At 40.3% G+C, this 14,913-nt stretch overlaps 1 protein-coding gene across 3 annotated transcripts; it reads right to left on the minus strand.

Annotated features, from left to right (window-relative positions):
• Positions 1 to 398: 398 nt before the first annotated feature.
• On the minus strand, positions 399 to 14,544 carry NUDT12 (nudix hydrolase 12). 3 transcript variants are annotated; one of them, XM_040986128.1, is made up of 6 exons: positions 14,323 to 14,544; positions 12,781 to 13,370; positions 10,679 to 10,846; positions 5,304 to 5,417; positions 2,997 to 3,196; positions 399 to 2,342 (listed from the first exon to the last, which is right to left on the minus strand). In XM_040986128.1, the coding sequence occupies exons 1-6, from the start codon at positions 14,472 to 14,474 to the stop codon at positions 2,232 to 2,234; spliced, it is 1,335 nt and encodes a 444-aa protein (XP_040842062.1). In that variant the 5' UTR covers positions 14,475 to 14,544; the 3' UTR covers positions 399 to 2,231. The 3 variants fall into 3 exon arrangements, with proteins under 3 accessions (XP_040842062.1, XP_040842063.1, XP_040842061.1); XM_040986129.1 differs by having other exon boundaries at positions 13,270 to 13,370; positions 14,269 to 14,544; XM_040986127.1 differs by having other exon boundaries at positions 14,269 to 14,544.
• Positions 14,545 to 14,913: the final 369 nt, after the last annotated feature.

Consider the following 14,913-nt stretch of genomic DNA (forward strand, 5'->3'; position numbering starts at 1 on the left):
TGTCATCATTTGGCTGAGGTAGTTGTCCCATTTGTTTTGTTTCCCTTCCTCTGCTATGGTACCCAGTGGGCTGCCATATTCCTCATGTGCACCAGTGTCTGCCATCCACTACTCCTCCTTTTCCACTGAGGACATATTCTCGCAGGTGGGCCCAAGGACACTGGCCAGGAGACCTAAGCCACACTGGACACCCCCCCCCCATCCCTGGGGCTCATGAACTCAGCATCTACCATGCAAGCAGGCCCAAGGACTCAGGCCAGGTACCCAGACCCCACTGGAACCCCTACTCCCAGGGCTCACAAACCCAGCATTAGGGAATAATGATTGAAATCTGATTTCATCTATTTGTCAAAGGCAATTTTCAAAACCTTAAAAAACACACAATGCACAAACAAAACTGATAAATATTTTAATGCAATGTTATATTCATTTCCATTAGATTATACTCATAGTAGAATACCTCTACCTTCTTTCATTTGACTATTCTTCTATGTACATGTAGCTATTCACCTCTTAGAGGTTAGAAATTTAAGAATAATTATTCACGCAGTAATTTATTTACATAGATTTTCCCTGAGTATGGGATTAAATATGCAAACTAAATTTATACCTCTGCTGATACTTTAGTTTACTTTGCTTTTCAAACAACATGGAAACGTAAAACTTAACAATCTTAGAGACTGCAAATATTGAAAGTACATTTAGAATAAAGCTGAACCTAAAATCATTACAGTTAATCATTTTCCATGCACTTCCGTAGTTCAAATTTGATTTCATATCTAAATTCCAGTGTTAAGTCTTAACTTGAATTGCTGATTTCATTATTCCTCATCAATTACTAAAAAGGTCATTGTTTATTAGTCAAATAAAAATATATAAGAGAAAGTTTAATATGTTTAAATATAGTATATTAATTAATAATGCTTGGTCAGCAAATTTTATTATTGTCATCCCTTTTTAAATTTTTAAAAAATTTTTTGCAATAGCTTCTATTTGCTAACACAGGTGGACCCCTACAATGGGTTATCCAATAGAGATTGTTGTAATTGATTAATTGTATCACTTCCATCAAATAATTGAATTTGCCCTATAGATTTCCTTTTCCTTGTCTATAAAATAATGATAACAAATTAGACATATTGTCTCACAGGTCTTTTCCAGTCCCTGTATATAAAAGTAAAGTGCCACATTTTATATGTTAGTCCATTTATAAACTACCTTTTAAAACAATTTCAAAATAGCTTTATAAAATATAAGATTCTTTGGTGTAAAACTATTGAACATCTGTCATTTCCTTTCATGCAAATCTTTCTGATTTAGCTGCAAGATATAATTATTTTATCAAGGCATCTTAGAACGTATTGAAATAAGGCTAATGTGAGATGTATAATAAATATTGATGGTAAAGATGATGTGATTTTTTTTTTTTTGCTAACACAGCTGCAGGTATCACCACAAAACGAAACGTCAGTGGACTGCACTGAATGTATCAATACAATTGGGTTTCGTTTAACATCTGACCTTAGTGGAGACTTGTTCTTAAATACGTACAGCTACAGTGAGAAGCAAACAATCCTGATTTGTCATACGAACTAGAGGTCTGAGTAAACACACAACAGTCACTAATTTCGCACGCCCAGCTCTCCTTCCATGAGGGAATGGTGTTGAGAGAGCACCAGTCGCATTCATTGTTAAAACACCAATCCAATGACAATAGCGGCCACGCATGAGCAGTATCACAGCGAGTTAAGGATGGCAATGGGAAGATGAGTAAAAATCTGATAACTTAAAAAAAAAACTGATAACTTAAGGGAACCGCGTGGTTGTGAGAAGACTAGAAATCAATTAACATTTGCAATTCATTAAAGTTACTTTGTCTTGCTTCTCAAATGAGGAACTTTGATGATCAATTGATCCAATAAGAGGAATTATAAATTGAGACTGATTCATATTTTTACCATATACTTCTTCACTGCAACAGTATCTATTACTGGAAACATGGTTAATGAGATGAAAGTGTGAGGCACAACTAAGGCTCACATCAGATTTAACAAACTGTGACCATGATTTTAAAAAATGATAAAGACTTCTGAGGATAAGATCTTTACAAATATTTGGATAACCCCAGCATGATCTTCCATGTTATGATGCTCTTAGAGCACTACTTCTAATCCTGCTTATTGAATACATGGTTTTAGGTGTCAGAGAGCACGCAAAGTCTGATTATCTGTTTACAGACTGGGGCTCATTCCAACCCAGTGCTTGATTAACTGGTGTGCAATGGCTCGACTTGGTGGCACAAAGAATGCCTGCTGCTTCCCTTTGGTCAGGACGTCCACCACCTAAAATATACCATAATGAAATGCATTAGAACTGCAGAGTTAGCCATGTGTAAATTTTACTGTCATGTTTATACAACCCAAAGCACAATGACATCCGTAGTGAATAATAGTAAAAAGTTATAACATATACAGTCAACATGCAAAATTTAGTACGATGCTTTACTTCACTGAGTGTTTGAATATCATGTCTCAGAGAGCCTACTTCCTTATGAAAATGGGGTCAAAAGAAGCAAAAGATATGTTTTATATTTAACTTCAAAGTCAATTTTTAGAGCAGATTTCCCTTTTAAAAATTCCAAAACAATAACTTAATTTCTGCTTGGTGGAGTTGAAGGTAAGATAAAATTCTCATTTCTGAACTACTGTTTATCCTTTTTTCAGTCCACCAAAAGACATCATCGCTTTGAAGGAAGGGTCTCTGTAATTTGAAATGACACGGAATCATTAGTGCTGGATGAATTTCACAGACTGAGTTAATACAGAACCCACTACTGAATACCTACTCTTCCTATATCAATTGCCGATTATACTGGAATCCACGCATAATGAGAGGGCTGTAGCCATTCAGTCAACTCCTGAAAATCCTTGCTGCATGCAGAAACCAATACAGTCAGGGAACAATCAATAGTAGAAGGAAATTAAATTGAACTTTACCTGTTCTCTAGTGAACCAGCGGGCATCCTCTATTTCATTCTTGTCAACTTTAATTTCTGTAGACACTGCCACAGCTAAGCAACCAATCATTAAGGAGGAGGGCATCGGCCATGGCTGACAAGAGACATACTGAACATGGCCAACTTTGATCCCACTCTCCTCTTCTACTTCTCTCCGAACAGCATCCTCTATTGTCTCCCCTAATCAAATGGGGCAAAAGAACAAGCTGTGGATGAACATGCCCTGGACATTTTATGCTCCAAAGGGTTCAAACATTTGGAAATCACTTTGGATAGAAACCCAATTCTTTTTCATCAGAAACCAGAAGTCTAAAACTAGACTGGAATTGAGAAAAACATGTATTTTTTCAGTACATAACCGTATACAGAATATCAAAATTCTAACAAGAAATTCTTCATTCCATTGAGGTCCAAATTTGTTGAGCTTTAAAACAATTCAAATATCTACTGCTTTCCAACTTTCTACTACTTTTCCAACTATCACTAGCAGCTAAATAGTTTGTACATATTTTGGATGTTTTTGATCCAATTACTATATTATTTTATTCAAATAGTATAAATTCTTATCACTAATACTATAAATTGTCAGCACATGGCTTTTACAAATGTTTAGCCTTTTTCACATTAAAATATTGAAACCATTTTTTATTATTGTGTCAAATAACTATGGTACATTCTTTTCAAACAATTATGGTACATAATTTTTAACTATGGTTTAACCATGATAGAAGATGATACTGAATACTTTTTCCTTCAAAGTAATTGCTTCCTCTAGAGGGCCATTTCTCAGCTATCATACAGTGGTATATACGAATGTGCTCTTAATGAGATGTTTTAATGCGTAAAATTCAAATCAAGCTAGGCACAGATTCATGCCCTTAAGTAAGTTTTCCTTATATGCCTGATGGCTGAAATTTAGGAAAGACTAGAGGAAATAATTTTTCAGTAAAACAGATATGAAAGTTTACAAGTAATCTGGCAAATACAATACAATGAAACATGCTGCAAACATAACTGTCCATTTCTGATTGATAAACTTTCTACACAAAGATCATAAACTAATATTCATCCAAAGAAAATAACTGAGTACCTCGCAAAGTTCAGGGGAAATGGAATTAAAAATACTCTGGTACAAAAGTTTTTGAAATATTCTTGTAATATGCATTTTCCATGAAATGCTAATTTTTAAATTTTATTTGAAAGGCAATGAAGCAGAGAAAGATCTTCCATCTTGGGTTCACTCTGCAAATGACAGCAGCTGGTAGAGGCGGGCACCCACCTCCCAGCCTGCGATGACATGAGCATCTGCCACATGGGGGGTGGGCACCAGGCACTTCACCCAAGCTTCCTGAAAACCCTTTATATTCAGTGATAACTATTACAAGGGGAGATTAAATCTTTCGTAATCAGATATTCTCAATCACATATTCTCTTGATGCTTATCAAACTACTACCAATGACAGACATCTGTTCTAAACTGCTGACTTGACAATGACAATGTCCCTGCTCTATGGGGCTTCCAGTCTTCTAAGGGAAGGCAGTGAAGATATTAATAAACACGTACATTCATGCCATAGAAGCTGGTGATGTGTGCTACAGGGAAACATCAGGCAAGACAAAAGGGGTCGTGAATATAGCATATATATAACCCACATATTTAGGGCAATGACATCAGACCTCTTTGAAGAGGCAATAGTGGAGTCTATTATAGAAGGAAGCAAGTTATAAGTCATTCAGATACCTCAACCAAGAGAAATACAGAAAAGTGCAAATACTGAATGCTTAATAGAAGGGAAAAAAATTAATACCGGTGAAAATCAGTTATGTTCAAACTATACCACTAAAATTATATCGTGTTTCAAATATCTTAAGACAGTGCAATAATGTCATGTTTAGAATGTTTTCTTTATTTAAAAGCAGAGGCAAACAGTCCACTGGGTCGCTTCTCCATTTCCTGCTGTAGCTGGGGCTGGGCCAGGCTGATGCAGCGGTTAGCAAATCAACCAGGGACCCAACCACCCATCTCCCAAAGAGCACCTGCTGCCTCTCAGGATGTGCTATTTGTAGGCAGCTGAAACAAGCTGCTGAGCAGAGACTTGAAGCTAGAGACTCTGATATGGGATGGCTATCATCACAGGTAACCGAACCACTAGGCAAAACACCTGCCCCAATCCAGCTTCATTAAATGGCAATTTATCTGAGATTTCTCAAACACTACCTAAAGTGATTAACTGGAAACTATAAGTCAGATGAACAGTATTATAAAAATTCTGAGTGAAAGACTTACCAGGTTCAATAAATCCAGCCAGGCAAGAGAACATGCCTGGGGGAAATCTTTTCTGCCGGCCTAGAAGGCATCTGGTCCCATCTGGATGAATCACTTGCATGATTACGACTGGATCTGTAGAGAAGAAAACATGTGAACTGGAGTGACAGGAATACTAAGTCAGGCTCATGGTACAGCCGCACTGCCTGGAGCTGCTGCAGGAGTCAGACTCTTCTCAGGCTAGTGGGGAGTTCTCTTTCTGCCCTGTTAGAGCTGATGGCACTGCAGCTCGGGAAGATGGCAAGGATGCTGTCGGCAAGCTAACGGATGGCCCCTGCTGTTCTCTTTTGATTACTCACAGTCTCCTCTGCTGGTTAGCTTCCCAGATGTGTGTGGAATGGCAGGAGGCCTCGTCCAGGAACTCAAGCCCCCTCTCCCTTGGGGCTGGCAGGAATTTAACCACTTGGGCCATCATCACTGCCTGAACAGGGGTGCAAAACCAGGCAGAAGGAACTGGGACTTGGAAGTGGGAATTGAACCCCCAGGTATCCTGAAATGGGATGCAGGCATCTGAACCAGTGGCCAAACTGCGGGGCCAAATGTCTGCCACGTTTGCTCAATACGTTACAGTACTCAAAAACTTAGGTACATCTACTTGGTGGAGACACACACACACACACACACACACACACACACACACACACACACACACAGAGGGAGAGAGAGAGAACTCTTCAGTCAAAGAGAGAGAACTGTCCAAATGCTGGCAATAGCTAGCCCTGTGCCAGACAGAATCAAGAACACAGAACTTCAGCAGCGTTTCCAACGTGGGTGACAGAGATCAAAGCCAACTTGGCCATCATTGGCTGACTCCCAGGGCGAATCAGCAGGAATGTTCAGTAGCAAGCAGAAGTGCTGGGATTTAAACTGGCACGCAGATACGGCATTCAAGCATCCCACGTGGAAGATCAACTTAAGATCACAGTCCCCACAACACTTTGCTCAATTTTAGTGGTAACATTTATTCTGTAGTTACAGTTTGTTTCTATAAAACATATTTGTATTTATGAGAGAGACAGGAAGAAAGAGAATGCACACATGTGTGCTTGATTCACTTCCCCAATGCCTGCAACGCTAAATAAAACCAGAGCCTGGGTCGCATTCCAGACTTTCATGGATAGGAACTTTCTCAGCTGGGCCATCACAGCTGCCCTTCAGGGTCTATGCTGCCATCACGAGCTGGAGTGAGAACCAAACCCATGCTGGGATATAGGCATGGGCAACTTAACCATTAGGCTCAATGCTCACCACCTTTCATGTGTTAATTTAAAAACAGATATTACAAGGACAGAGCAAAATTAAGATTTTACTTTGGTAAACACAATGCATGTTCCTCTCCTTTCCACCTCATCCCTTAAAACTTTTTTGAAAGGCTGGTATGACGCTATGGCTAGGTTTATAAGAAAATACAAAATTATTATTTTGTGTGTGTGTGTGTGTGTGTGTGCGTGCGTGTGTGTGTGAGTTTGGTGGTACCCAGCAGCATAAACATGCTTATCTGCAGAGAATGAAGGAAGGGCTGAGTACACAGAAATTTCTGGTGAGGAAGGAAACCAATAGGAGCTCCATGGGTAGGAGGACAGCTCTTGGAAGTGTGCCTGAGTTTGGCTCTGTGAGAGTGGCCAGCCGGGGCCACAGTTCACCACTTGAAGGAGTCGCAGCATTACTGACTGTGGAGGAGGCTGGCGTGCTCAACATGGCAAGAGCCGCCAGGGGCACTGGCCGACACAGAATCAATTTCACGGATCACACAGCCTCAGTGTCCGGGTGCCAGAGTGAGGAGAAGATCCGTGCGCACTGCTGTGCGGCAAGCACACACTCCTTTCTGCCATTCCCCTACACGGTGCCCACACTGGTGGACGGAGGTTGCCGTTCTGAGTGCGGCGCAGCGCTGTGGCTGCCGCAGCTGGGGAATACATGGGATTTTGTGCAGAAGCACACAATGAGGCTTCTGTCACAAGGAGCACTCCGAATCCCTTCCTGACTTCAAGTTGGGGTTACTAGCCTGACGGGGTGGCATGATCACTCATCCATCACTCCAGAAACCCTGTGAGGCACAGCAGAGGGAGGTCCTAAGGCTGGGCACCCAGAAATAGCCGGAGCAGGAAACACTGGTACCCTCTGTAGTTGGAGCAGACTTTTGTGGCTGAGGATTGCTTCAGCACCCAGTGGCTGTGGGAGTCTCCTGCACAAAGACTGCAAGAATCCAGTGACTGTGCAGTGATGTGGAGCTGGGCACAGAGAGAACCAGAGAGGTGTTTGGTAGAGTTCATGTGCTTGTGTGGGTGGGCGTTCTGGTCGCTTTGGGCTAAGCATGGGTGTCGACCACTGGAAAGAGAGGTCATGCAGGGACATCACTATCAGATGTGATCACTTCCTCCCCCGTGTTGACAAAAGACAAGATCTGCCATGTCCAATCTGGGTGTCACTGTGGAGACACACTCCAGACTTGAGCACAAACCAGTACAGGCCAACTACACCGAGGACACGCCTCCAGGTATTCACTGAAGTTTGAAGGAGTGTTCGCTCCACCAAGGCATAAAGGCAGAGTTCAAAGATAAAAACGATCAGAGCAGTAAAGCTGGCACTGGTAGGCATGACTACAAATAAACAGTGCCACGTGAGAGACACGAACAAAGGAATATGACCACACTTCAGTATTAGAATGTGAAGATGAAAGACTGATAAAATGCTGGAAAGTGAGAAAGAATATAACCACAAGATTAAAATTAAAATAAGGGAAGAAATGAAATGGACACAAAAATGACATCTAATATGAATAAATTGAAGAGCTGATTTTTTGGAAAAATTGAGAAAACTGATATACCACTGGCCCAACTAACATGAAAAAAAAGGAGGGAGAAGACACAAATCATTAAAATCAGAGATGAAAAAGGAAATACAGCAGTGCATTCCACAGATACAAAGAAAGATTCATCAGAAATTACTGTAAGGGCTACCTGTCAACAAACTGTAAAATCTGGAAGAAATGGATACATTTCTGGACACATAAAACCTGCTTAAATCGGGCCGGGACAACACAGAGAACCTGAGCAAACCAATAGCTAAGAAGAAGGCTGATTCAGAAGTAAACACTGTTAAATCCAAGAGGCCCAGGACCGGATGGAGTCACTCCTTAAACCCATCAAAAACTTCTCAAGAGCTAATTTCAGTTCTTCTCAAACTATTCAAAACAAGTGAAAGGGAGGGAATTTTCCCAAAGTCTTTCATCAGCATCAAATCAGAAAATAATAAAACAGAGAAAGACAACTGTAGACCAGTATCCATGATGAATATAGGTGTTAAAATCATCCCAAAAAACCCCCAGCTATTCAAATCCAACAATACACGTCAGAAAGATCATTCAACCAGACCAAGTAGGATTTGTCCCTGGTACACAGGAGACGGCTCAACATATGCAAATCAATGAATGGAATATGATATATTACATTAGCATACTGTGGAATAAAAAGCACATGATTATCTCAATAAATGTAGAGAAAGCATTTGATAAAGTACAACATCTGGGCCCAGTGCGGTGTCCTAGTGGCTAAAGTGCTTGTCTTGCATGGGGTAAGATCCCATACGGGCACCAGTTCCTATCCTGGCAGCCCTGCTTCTCATCCAGCTCCCTGCATGTGGTATGGAAAAGCAGTCGAGGACGGCCGAAGGTTTTGGGATCCTGCACCTGCATGGGAGACCTGGAAGAAGCTCTGGGCTCCTGGCTTCAGATCAGTGCAGCTCCAGCTGCTGCAGCCACTTGGGGAGCAGATCAATGGATGAAAGATCCTCCTTTCTGTCTCTCCTCCTCTCTGTATATCTGACTTCACCTGTCCCCCAAAAATACAACATTCTTTCATGATAAAAAGCTTAAGCAAATTGGATACAAAAGGTTCATTATTCAGCCCAACAAAGGCAATATATGAAATTCCCATAGCCAGCAAGCCAGTCCCGTGTTAAAAAAAAAAGTTGGGGAAAAGTTTTGGAGTTATTTCCAATAAGACCCAGCACCAGACAAGTATGTCCACTCTCATCATTGCTATTCAGCCCCGAAGGCTCCAGCCAGAGCTAATAGGTAGGGAAAAAAAGAAAGAAAAGGAAAGAAGAAATTAAGGGATACAAATCAGAAGGTAAGAACTCAAGCCATGCCTGATTGTAGGTGACATGATTTCCTTGAGGATCCGGAAGTGCCTACATTAAGAGATTACTGGAACTTCTAAGAAAGTTTCATGAAGTTGTAGGATATAAAAGAACACAGAAAACAAACAATTCCACAACTAAGAAAGAACTTGGAAGATCAGAGTAGCTAAAAAAAAGAAATAACGACCTTGGAATAAACTTGGAATAAATGTAGCTAAGGATGTGAGGAATCTCTAAGACAAACTTAAAAAAACAATTAAAAAAATACATAGATGACACCAAAACAGTAGAAAAACCTCCCATGTTCATGGATTGGCAGAATTAACATCATCAAAATGTCCATACCACTACAAGTAATTTACAGATTCCATGCAATCCCAATCAAAATAACTGCAGCATTCTTCTCAGATACTGAAAAAACAACACTAAGATTCATATGGAACCATGAGACCCCAAATAGCTACGGCGGTCTTAAATATCAGAAACAAAGCTGCCAGTATCACAGCACTAGGCTTCAAGCTGTACTTGTGGGACAGTTGTCACCCACACAGCCTGGTGCTGGCATGAAAAACGACCTGAAGATCAGTGGAACAAAACAGAAATGAACCCACAGATTGATATCCAACTAATTTTTGACAAGTAAACTGAATTAATCCAGGAAGAAAGGACAGTATCTTCAAAAGTTAGTGCTGGGAAAACCGACCCGCACTCCACTCCCCAGACACCTCCTGCGAAGCTGCTGCATCCACTGGTGCTCCCCGCACACAGTTGCCACAGGATGGCATACTGGATTTCCAACAAGGCACAAACTGGAAGCAGTGATAGCAGAGGGTGAGGAGGCCCAGCTGTGAGCAGTGGTCATGGAGAACTAACTGCAGGCCAGCCTGCTTTGGTGGCACTGCAACCAGCACTGGATTTGGGGGGCTCTTCTATCTCCCTACAAAGCGGAGCCAGACTGGAGGGCTTCTGGAATCTCAAGATACCAAATTCATACTAATTAACAGAAAGTCCATAAATGTTTACTCATGCGTAATGCCTTCTAGTTAAAAATTATGAAAGTATATAATACTTTAATGCGTGCAGTCTACACGGTTACATAAGACACACTTTTAATAAAAAGGCAACGCTGTTGGCACATGACAAATTCGTCTTTCCAGAATGTCCAATTCGCCAAGATTTCAGGAAAAGGGGCTTACCAACTCTTGGATAGGAAGTGTTATGAACGCCACGGAAACTGGGACAGCCTTCCTTTAAGCACACTCTTTTATAGCCACCTCCTTCAATTTTCGTTGCATTTCCACAGGTTGGGCAGAACTTGTAACGACTGTGCCAGGCCAGGACAGATCTTGCTTGAGCTACAACCCCTTCAAGGGAACATGGCAAATTTGAATTCTGTGACACATATGACAAACGTGGGGGTAACATGTTCTTAAACTATAAAATGGATTCACATTGCCTTCTGAATAGCTATGCTCAAGGGTTTTAATTTATATTTTAATGACATTTTTCTTACACGGGGGGTCTAAATGTTTGGATGACAAATGAAAATTCGATCCAACTTTCATCTTAAAAAATACAACTGTTAAGACAGTTACAGTAAAATCCTTCTTATACATACATGATCACATCTGGCTCTTCTGTGATTTTTAATTTTGGGTTTGAGGGATACTTGAAAGTGTTTATGAAATGAATAAAAAAAGATAAGCTTACTTTGGTGCATACAACTGAAATCTATGCAGTTTTCCCATAGTATGTATTTCCATAAATCTTTTGAATATTCTTTTATGCCTGGATTTCAATTTTTCATCAAAATAAACTTATCATTTAAAAGTTTTCTCAAACATTTTTGAGGCACGTTTATACATGATTCTAGCGTACAGTGGCTTCAAAATAATGATTTAAGTAAAAATATGTCACAAAGGCAGTTTCCAACTTGCACTTGGATCCTAATACATTTACTACTGGAAAACTGCAGGAAACTTCTCCACTCCTCGTGGGGGTGTGTCAGCCGTCACTGGCCCCTGCCAGTGTGGTCCGCATCCTGTTTTAGGCTGGGTACTCTATGTGGTATGCAGCATTCCACATTTATAATGTCTCAGTTTAAGTGTGTTTATGAAAAAAGTGCCCAGATTAACTCTTAGGATATATAATTCTGTATACAGTATATATCCTAGCAGTTCAAAGAGTTATTATGGGCTTAGCGGAAACCTTACAACTGAAGACCTAAGACTAGAAAATTCTTTATTTCTAATGCTTGACACAACTGCTCACCCTAACATAATTTGGCTATGAGTCTCTGAAATACAATAACAACTACCATTATGCAGGAATATGAATAAGTAACATCAAGACTAGCACTGGAGTCCCGGTGACATCAGGCATCAGTCTGCTGCATTACCTTGTAGCAGGTAGCTTACTCCTGGGTACTCCATCATCTCAGGGTCACCAGAAGAAAAGCTGACACTCACCGAGTACCAAATGTATATTAATAAGCAGCACATGCCAAGTACCACACAGAGAGACTTATTTAATGATTAGAGCAATTTAGGAGGAAGATGGCTACTGCTATTACTCTTATTTTCTAGAAGATGAAATCAAAAGTCAAAGAAGTGAAGTGACTCCATACGGTTACAGACTGAAGGAGTTAAAGGGACTTAGTTTCCTTACTAGAGAAAAAAATTAACTACCTCACTTATCTGGTAATTTTGATCTTAAAATTTTTACATACACCTCCAAAAGGAAAATAAAAAAAGCTTGATGATTTCTCCATGCGTGTGCAGAATAAAATGTACCCCAGCTGATTTTGAGGAGGAAGGGTGCAAGGCAGTCTCTGGAAGGGCCCAACATGTCAGCTAACGGCAGGTGGACACAGACAAATGATTCCTTCCCAATCTACCCACCTATATCCTAACAGGACTTGGTTCCTTCCACTCCACTGACACTTCTCTTGTCAAATTCATCAACATTTAAACTGGGTTTAGAATACATCCTAAATCTTAACTATGCAAAAAATGCTGCAGCAATAGAAAACAAAACAAAGTCTTTGCTTCTATGTGTAGTGCATGGGATTGCACAAAGCTGCATGTGTAAGGGTTCATATGGAGGAACCAATCTCAAACGATTAAAACCATAGCAGATCTCTAGGCCAGGAACCTTAGGAAGTTACTAACTGAAGACACAGCAATGTCACTGTTAACTGGAAAGTACACATCTCCTGGAAGTGCAGACACCGACAACTAGAATTCACTTCTAAGATGCCGATGATCACCCATACAAATAAACCATGCTCATTTCTTACCAGCTTCTTTTTCTTTCAGTTGCAGCAGAGCTGGCATTGGAGGGTGAAGAAAGTAACAATTCTCATGTCTTTGCTTAAATTCCTCAGCAGCAGTAGGCTCTATACCCAGGGCAAACCAGGCAACCAACCCATCTTCTTCCTCTCCTGGGACTCCTTCGGAGTGATTCGGGAGCTTTGTTTTCATCTCAAGTTCTACTCCAAGAAAAATCAAGGTGATCTTCTCGGGCTGAGCTAAGTACTCCTTTACATCTGTGTAGCTCAGCTGACAAAGCCTGACTTCCGGTTGTTCAGAACTTTCCTTATTGCCACCGAGAGTGACCAAGGGATTTAAATCAGAGAAAAGGATATACACGGTGGCTGGATGGCTTTCTTTAGCTAGTAGCCAGTCAGCATTAGTTCTTTTCTCACTTTTCCGGTCCAGCAGTGTCCTGCTAAAATAATTTTCACAATCTTTCACTTCGTTGGTTAGGAACCAAGGCTTCTTCCCACCTTTAGCTATAGCTAGTAAGTTAGCTATATGCTTATAACCCCAAAACACAGCAATATCCAGGGCGGTCTGTCTCGATTTATTCACAGCTGATCTGTCACACCTACAGACAGCAGGAGAAGATTGGGAGGAAAAAATAAAATAGAAAGTAAAGATTTTTACTTATAACTATTTCAATAAAATAGTCCCAGAAAAAGATTATGGCTTAATGACTCATCGATCACTTAAGATTTTATTTTTACCTTTTGGTTGATACTTTTACTACTATAAGTTTAAAAGAACTACTTAATAATTATAAATGCTTAAACATTAAAAACAGTGCATTTGAATTTTTTTTTTGGATGGTTACCTAGAAAATCAAAGGTAGTGGTTTTTTTTTTCCTTTTTAAGATTTACTTACTTATTTCAAAGTCAAGATTAGAGAGAGAGGAGAGACACAGAGAGAAAGGTATCTTCTACCCTCTGTATGACTTTCCAGCGCGCAGCCAGGCTAAAGACAACCTTTATCTGGGTCTTGCACGTAGGTACAGATGCTCTGGCACTCGGACTCTTCTTGGTTGCTTTTCCCAGGCCATCAATGGAGAGCTGGACTGGAAGTAGAGCAGCTAGGACTTGAACTAGCACCCTCAGGGGATGCCACAGCACAGGTGGCAGCTTTACCCAGTATATCACAACACTAGTCCCGAAATACTAGGGCTTTCTGTGTCATGAGAAGATTCTAAAGCACAGAAGTCCATGGTAGTCACACTGAATCACACTGACTCACATCTTACATTTGAGAGGAAAAGATTAAACCCCCCATAAATTTCCCTTACTTACTATTTATAAAGGGCTAATTCCTTGACTTAAGAAGAAAGTTTTAGTTAGAAATTGTGGTGCATTTTTAATAATAAGCTCATCTGTGAATTATTCACTAGCCTACTGATACAAAGACAGCTACAACAAAGATTTAAAAGGACGTGTTTTCCAGAGAATTAAACCTTTGCAAGCAAAACGTTTACCCTTGGTCAAGCAGGAACTGGACAACGTCAGGGTGCCCATTCCTGGCAGCGTACATCAGAGCGGTCCAGCCATTTTCCGACGTTTCGTTGAGAAGAGACGGAGAATGGCTGAGCATCCCTGCCAATTTGGCCATGTTTCCTTCGGCAGCTGAGCAGTGAAACTGGGAAATCATCTCTTTCTTTGTGGTTCCTTTTACAAAAGACATTTTCTCCCTTAAAAAAAAAAAAGAAACACAGGAAAAATAATTCTCATTTGAAACTGCTTTCTCTTATCAATCTATGCACAATATCTGAATGTTAATGTGGTTAGAATAATAAGTTTATGAAACACTACATATTTGAATAGTCAGTGATCATCACAAAATGCATTATAAAATTGTCATCAGTTGACAATTATAAATATAACTCAGTTTAAAGACTTACAAATATACCCATAAGGGTATATAAAGTAATATATAAAGGGCTTTGGTAATTAAATGTATATACACATGGGGGTACAATAGATAATGTAAAAAAAAAAAGCTCTGGAATAAGATACAAAGGTCATATGTTGGGAAGAAGAGCTAGGGAGCATACTCAGGGGGCAGGGTACTTGTGCCTTATGGGGTTGGGACATGATGGCAAGGAGCTAAAGATGGAAGTAAA

This window comes from Ochotona curzoniae, unplaced genomic scaffold (assembly GCF_017591425.1).
Source record: "Ochotona curzoniae isolate NIBS_2020 unplaced genomic scaffold, NIBS_Ocur_1.0 contig_4501, whole genome shotgun sequence".
Lineage (NCBI taxonomy): Eukaryota > Metazoa > Chordata > Mammalia > Lagomorpha > Ochotonidae > Ochotona > Ochotona curzoniae.